The sequence below is a fragment of the Tupaia chinensis genome, unplaced genomic scaffold (assembly GCF_000334495.1).
Source record: "Tupaia chinensis unplaced genomic scaffold, TupChi_1.0 Scaffold000647_1, whole genome shotgun sequence".
Classification (NCBI taxonomy): Eukaryota; Metazoa; Chordata; class Mammalia; order Scandentia; family Tupaiidae; genus Tupaia; species Tupaia belangeri.
In genome coordinates, this window is record NW_006160168.1 from 3,776,788 (window position 1) to 3,784,430 (window position 7,643).

General features: G+C 39.3%; 1 protein-coding gene across 1 annotated transcript in view; it reads left to right on the forward strand.

Moving 5' to 3' along the window:
* Window positions 1-7,145, forward strand: part of ITGA8 (integrin subunit alpha 8) — a 216,940-nt gene extending 209,795 nt beyond the window's left edge. Inside the window, 2 exon segments of the mRNA XM_027776251.1 lie at window positions 2,070-2,192; window positions 4,248-7,145. Coding sequence (XP_027632052.1) covers window positions 2,070-2,192; window positions 4,248-4,334 — 210 coding nt within the window. The 3' untranslated portion in view covers window positions 4,335-7,145.
* The last annotated feature ends 498 nt before the right edge of the window (window positions 7,146-7,643 follow it).

Consider the following 7,643-nt stretch of genomic DNA (forward strand, 5'->3'; position numbering starts at 1 on the left):
AGAAGGGGCTGCAGCATGGACATCACTCCTGGGGGATGATTTCTCACTTTCTGTCTCTGTCTCTTTCTGGTGAGCAAACATGCCCTATAGCAATAATCTCTAAAAAAAAAAAAAAAAAGAAAGAAAGAAAAAGAAAGTGAGCATAATGAGGGCTCAGGTTATGAACACATCCATACATTTCCCACCAAGTTCACAGCCACCACCCACGGTCATCATTTCATCCTCTCCTGATGGGAGGGTTCCAGAAGTCTGGCCTAGAGTTTTTGAGTCTGTCTCAGGATTGGAATTATGATCCTTTCAGCCTAAACCCAGGAGTAATTAGACCAGTGTAGTTCAGTGCTGTGTAAAGCAGAGATGCCTGCTTTGCTGAATAACACTGGGATCCAAAAATATTCTTATTTCTCTTTTCTTTGACGAATGGTTTTAGCAGCATGACTAGATCTCTCTGCTGGGGGAGGGTGATAGGGTAGGGGGGTCTGCAGCATAGTTTACTGTCTGGGCTCCAGAGACAAGGCCTCAGCATTCAGACAATAAAAGTAGTTTTCTGCCAGGGGTGGTTCACAGACAGTGGTTTTTCTCCAAGAACCAGTGGGAGATGAAATGGGCTCCAGTTGCCAGATGCTGCTCTACTTTTGTATCTGAAAATTGGATTTAGCACTGAAAGCAGATCCAACATATTAGGATAATGAAATGTTCACTTTGCACACTGAAGTTGCTTCCATAAAATCCGAGAAGGTAGCCTTGTGCTCTGGGCTGCTGTCATTGACAGAGCACAAGGCTAGGAATGGCGAGGCTAATGCTGACGCTACCTAGTTGTGTGGATCACTTAGTCCCTCTAGGACACAAGTTTCTCATCTGCAAAATAAAGGATTATATGATAAGATTTCCTGTCTTCTTGCACATTCAGTGATTTATGGTTGTTACAAGCTCACCTTTCAATGAGGTTAGCTGAATTCTATGGAAAAACTTATAGAAAGACTTAGTGTTCATTTTTTTTTCTTTTTGAGAGGCTTTTACTGTAAGATGCATGTGCTTGCCAGAAAGACAGAGACAGAAAGGAAGAAATCACAACACCCCCCCACCCCGGGGAGATGGCCACGCTGCAATCCCTTCTCCTCCATTCTCCTCTTGGGATCTTGGGCACACATGCACACGTGCCTGATGTGAGTTTAAGCCACCAGGTCTGGGACTCGAACTGTGGTGAACTACATTGGAGTCCAGCAAAATCACCATTATCCCAACTGCTGGTCCCCAGACTTGGTGTCTATGGAGTCTGCTTTTGGCAATTTTTTTTTATTTTTTTGGAGAGGTTTTTGCTATAGAGTGCATGCGCTCACCCCAGTGGGGGATGGCCATGCCGCAATCCCTTCTCCTTCATTCTCCTCCCGGGATCTTCGGCATGCATGTACACGTGCCCGGAGTGAGTTTAAGCCACCGGGTCCGGGACTCAAACCATGGTCGACTATGTGGCAGTCCAGCAACATAGCCATTACACTAACTGCTGGTCCCCTTTTGGCCATTTTTGACATAAAAGATTCAGCCTAACTTAAGGTCATTCTTTGTACCTCATTGGTTCATGTCCATCTCAATTCACACACAGAGAGGGAGAAAGTAAGAAATCATCCCCTGGTGGAATGGCCATGCCACAGTCCCTATTCCTCCAGTCTCCTCTTGAGATTTTGGTCATGCACACACAGGTACCTGGCATATTTTTCAGGCCACAGGTCCAGGACTCAGACCATACAGTCAGCCATGTGTAATCTAGCACCTCAATCCCCATGCCACTTGTTGACCCCAATGTCCACCTCAATTCCATTCTAAGGTTTCTTTGGTTATAAGCCGGCCATCTACCAAGTGTCTGTAACTAATACTCAATCTGGCAGACCTAGAAATGTGCCAGTTTTTAAGTCTGTCTTGAAATGCTGTAACCTTTTTCATCTCCCCCAGGATGATTTCACTTATTACATAGACCATTTCAGAACTCTCCCCAGTTTTATATTGGTAGTTACTGTGTTATTTCACCAAATAGTATTCAAATTAGAGTTCACTTGCTTTGTTTTCCATTTCAGATTAAGACATCAGTTATTTGGGCAACCCCAAATGTTTCCTTCTCAATCCCATTATGGGTAATAATACTGGCAATACTTCTTGGATTGTTGGTTCTGGCCATTTTAACCTTAGCTTTATGGAAGGTAAGTTGATTTGCTTTATTTTCCTTTTGGACTGGGAAGTCCACTGAAGAGATTTAAAGGGATATTGTTAAAGATTTTAAAAGACAATGATGGAAATAGGACTGGAAATTTTAAAACAGTCTGAAGGGCATAAAGGGAAAATTGTGTCTTATTTGCTTTGGCATAGTGGATGTTTGTGTAGTTGGCATTTAAGAAAACAGGGTGTTCACTCTTGCTTTCATCTTGAGTTTTTGGTAAATAAATACATAGAGAGTTAAACTTTATTAACTAAGACCTGTGATGTCCTTTCCATTAAGTTTGGAGTGATAATGTTATTATGAAACCTTCTGTTCCTGTTTAATTAACCAAGATCTTAAGTTTTTTATCCTATCATCAATCTTTGAGCTTTTTCTTTGTAAACACTAGACAGGTGCAATTAATATAGGTCGATCTTGATTTTTTTATTTTGACTATCAGGCCAAATAAGGTGCTCAAGCTTGTTTTTTAATCTTTTCTTTTAATCTTTCAATTGGTCTGTTTCCATTCATAAGCCCTCTCTTATTCTCTGATGTATTTTACTGTAGTTTTTTCTTAAGTGTACAACAGGAATTAATGTTTGGCTCAACCACCTACATAACTGCCAAGTTTCACAGAGCCTTTCATTCCAAAAAGAAAAAAAAAAAAAGCAATGGCACAATTACATGACTGTAAGAGTAATTAACCCTGTGACATCTGAGTTCATTGTTATTGTTGTGGTTCCCAAAAAAAACAGAGTATGCTTTTCTTTTAAAACAATATGCAGCATGCTTAATAGATCTATAAATTACTGCTTTCATAGTTTTTCTGATAATCAGTTGTCTTGTGCCATCTTGATCCTTTATAGTCTATAGCACATCTTTAGAAATAGGTTTTGTATTATTCTATTATTTATAGTAACTATACTTCTAGTGAATGCAAGACACGATCATATATGCCAATTGACTGAACATTCTACAAGCCCTACAAAAGACAACTTGATAGTTATAACCCAATCAATGCATTGGGCTTCCAACATGAGAAAAAATAAATAAGAATCGAGGTACTGATTTCTTGGAAAAGATACATTCTCCTTGGCAACATACTCATTTGAAATTCAGGAGGAGGAAGATTCTAGACTTATCTCTTCCCTGAGTTGCTAATGAATCTTTGGAAAGTCACTAAGATTCCTGAGCCTCTCTGGTTCTGGCTTTGCAATAAATGATGAAATGAAATTTTGCTCTTTACACTATCTGTTCTACCAAGTACAGGGGGATACACAACCAGCTCCTCACTTCCTTCTATAATCATTGCAAGGTAGCCTACAGTACACTTCAGGATAGAGTGTTCTTTTCCTGGTCATCAGTAGAACCATGTTGACTCCAGCAAACACGCAGAAAAGCAGACAAGGAATCCACGGGACATACTATTGTGATCCCAGAAAACGAGCAAAGGTCCATGAGTAGTTTGTATAAGGCAAAGCCATTGGGCCATTACTATACAGAACAGGAGAAAAGACACAGTGGTTCTGCCTTCCTGCTCACCTTGCTATATGTAATAAATTCCTTTCTACTTTAGTGAACAGGATGCTTTCATGCCCTAATATGGAGAACTGGGCAGAGTTTATTGGCATAGCTCCAAATTTCTTAGAAAATTATGGAGAGAAGGTCTTCAAAAAGTTCATAGAAAACGTGATTAAAAAAACAATGTGGGACCAGCACAAGTTATACCAGTTATGTCTCTGGATTCCCAATGGCTGACCAAGGTTCAAGTCCTGGACCCAGTGACTTGAAACTCATGCCAGACACATGAGCATGTGTGCCCAAGATCCTGGGAGGAGAATGGAGAGGGGATTGCTGCATAGCTATTCCCTCTACTTCAGGGGGGTCTCACTTTTTCACTCACTGTCTCTTTCTCTCTCTCTCTCTCTCTCTCTCTCTCTGGCAAGCACATGCAACCTAAGGAATTTTCAGACTCTCCACTTAATGTGAAAATTCTTCAAATGAGTTTTGCAAGTCTCCCTAATAGCTCGATTTTAGAGTCCCTTTTTCTTTTTTGTAGTGTGGATTCTTTGACAGAGCAAGACCTCCCCAAGAGGATATGATGGACAGAGAACAACTAACTAATGACAAGACCCCTGAGGCATGACAAGGAACAAAAAAGGCCGAAAACTCAAACACTGGTCCTGTGCAAAGAAAAGAAAGAACGTAAAGGTTTAAAAAAAAAAAAAAAAAGGCTTTCCCGTACCTGCCAGTGACCTAGGAAATAGAAGGGTTCCTGGAAACATCACCTCATCATCACCACACTTTGGAGAAATTACCATGGGAGCCCAGTGAACCCTTTTGGAAAAGAAAATATCAACACTGTAGAAACAATCAGCATTGTGAAAGATTGCCTTTGCAGTAGTCATTCTGTTTTTGGCAGACACTTTGAAATAGGTATGGGAACTTAGGTTGCTGTCCTGGTAAATCTGTCTTCAGTTGTAAAGATGAAATATCTGAATTACTATAACATTTAGAACGTGAACTGAGACCAAACCGTCCAACACTACTGTATCCAGTGGAATAGTCAACACCTCCCTATGGAAAAGAAACATTTCTAATGACATTATGGCTCAGGGAGACAAGCAATATGTTCTTGGTACTGTGAAAGTACTTCTGAGATGACAATGATAATTTCATGAGGATAAAATTTTATTTATTTATTTTCCATTTCTCTAGGTTGAAATCAGGTTGTCTAGAGGATTTGGAAATTAAGATTTGGTTAGCTGGTCTTCAAAAATAGCTCACTTAATTTCCTCCTAACATAATCACTTTGTACCGATAACTCATTTAGCGGAGCATCTTCAGAATTTTTACAGAAATTCATATTGGTTACTAGGATTCAGTTGCACTTAACTCTTTGCTTCCTTCTTACTGAAATTACTTTATTCACACCGCCCAGGAACTCACATCTGCTTGATTTAGTTTTGCTAAATGCTAAATGGCATTTGTATTTTCTTTTATATATATATATCATATGCAAAATTCTTTCCACTGATTAGTTAATCCATGAATTTTAGGGTTCTCTCCACAACGTGTAGTATTTCAAAGTAATGGTCAGATTTCCAAAGTCTGTTAATAAGAGAGCAATTTAACAATATGGGTAAATGTTAATTTTTATGCCCACAACAAACAACACCAATATTTAGCTGGGGATTAAATCCCTATTTTCCTTACTATACTCCATACTTATATACACAGACAGCATAAATAAAATGGAAATATACATTTATACAGGTGTGAGACAGTCTTAGAAAACTGATTCCTAAGGACTTTTATTTAAAATTGCTTATTTCTACTTTTTTATTCATTTTTACTGCTAATCTTTATAGTATATAACTTTAGATAATAATCTTTTATTTAAGCTGTTTTCCCATCATCTTAAATTTAACCTTAAAAAATGTTTAATATTCAAAACACTTGTAAATAATCCATAATCATGTGTAATGTTAACATCTTAAAGTAAAATTGACCAGCCGAATACATAATCTGCACAATTTTGTAACCCTTTTATAATGATGAAAAATTACTATGAAGAAATGCTACGAATGTTTATGTGCAATATTTTATAGACCTATGTATCTGAAGCATGTTTACACTGGCATTAGTTATTTTTTATTAATATCCTGAATATTAAGTACGATAGAACAAGTTGACCAAAATTCTTAAGTTTACAAAGCAGTTGGAAAAATTCGTGTCTCAGTTGCAACAATCACATTTTATTTGAAAGATGCGCCAAACTCACAGACACTAAATTTTATGTCATGCCATAACCTGGAGAGAAGCCATTTGGCTCCAGCTGCAGAACCTCATTGGAAACCAAATGAAAGGCATATGGAAGAACACAGTGCTGCAGTTCATACTCTTCCTGCTTGTGAATTAAATCCTGCTGTGGGAGCAGTCTGTCTGGAGCTGGAGTCTGGCTCCCAGTTTGTGTGGCTGATGGTAGAGGAATGTTGCACTTGCCTCAAAGAATGCAAGGGTCTTTGGTGTTCGTTCTCTAGGTAGAACTGGTATTGCAGGGAGATGGCCCTCCATCTCCTTGGTATGATTTGAGAGATGTCAAACAACTCTCTGTCCCCAGATACTGCCCTAACTCTTGTTCTCATTCATGACTTGTGACCAAACAGAGTTGCACTCCCTTTCGAGTTTTGGTCCTAAGAGGTCCCTGAGAAAATGCACCCCTCACCTATTAATGAACATTCATGAAAGAACTCAGAATTCTTAGAGCTAAGTAGGCATAGAGCCCTGTAGAGAGTGTTCATGTAAACACCTGTAGGAAACTAGAGATGCCACAAGGAAGACTGGGACCCAGAACAGAGCACAGAGGGAGGGCTTCAAGGTGAAGTGCACCTTCTCACAGTCTCAGCCACCAGTGGTCATCTCATACAGGGACAAGCAGTTTCAGCCTGCCTACAGACACTGCCACCATAGCATTGCAGAGGGCCATCACACCCAAGCACACAGTGGCCCTCTTCCCCTTAGAATGTGGAAGCAAATGGGGAAAGGGAGAAAAGACTGCCGTCAGGTGAGCCCTGTGGTGATCTGTTCTTCAGCAGCCCCTCCACAGAGACCACTGACAACACCCTGGGTCTATCTGCTTCTCATTATCGCACTGACAATTGCTCCCATAAGTCATAATGTGCTGTGCTCCTTTTAGACTCTATCTGTATTTCTCTTCAAAGAATTCCTTTTTCAGACTTTTGCAGCTGGTTTTTTAAGGCACAGGAAAACGAGCAAATTAAGTTTTGTAATTTGGAGCTTTTTATACAGTAAATAAATAACCTGTACTAGTCATCACTGCGAACCCACTCTTGGAACTCAACTCTTGTTTTATTTAAATACATGTATAGATATCTGTGAAGATTTTCATGTACCTATTTACCTTGTCACTAATAAAATAAAAATTAAAAATATGATGGCATACGTATGATTTGATTTCCTGTGCAACATGGAACTTTCCTATAAAGGCTGGACATCAAAGTTTCCCATCTTTACACTTTGCTTCTTTATTATTAAAAGTTAACATTGGGAGAAATTTGAAAGAAAAATGGGCATTCCTTGGGATAATAAAAATGTTCTAAACTTAGATTGTGATGATGATTACGCAACTCCATGCCTAGACTAACAATTATTTAACTGGGCATTTTATTTTTTAAGAGAGATTTTTGCTATAGGACACATGTACTCACTAGAGACACAGAGACAAAAAATGAGAAACCATACCCTACGGGAGATGGCCATGCTGCAATCCCTTCTCCTCCATTCTCCTCTCAGGATGTTGGGCATGCATGCACACATGCCCAGCATGAGTTTTAAGCTACCAGATCTGGGACTTGAACCACGGTCAACTATGTGGGAACCCAGCAATGTAACCATTACACCATCTGCTGGTCTCATTAACTGAGCATTTTAA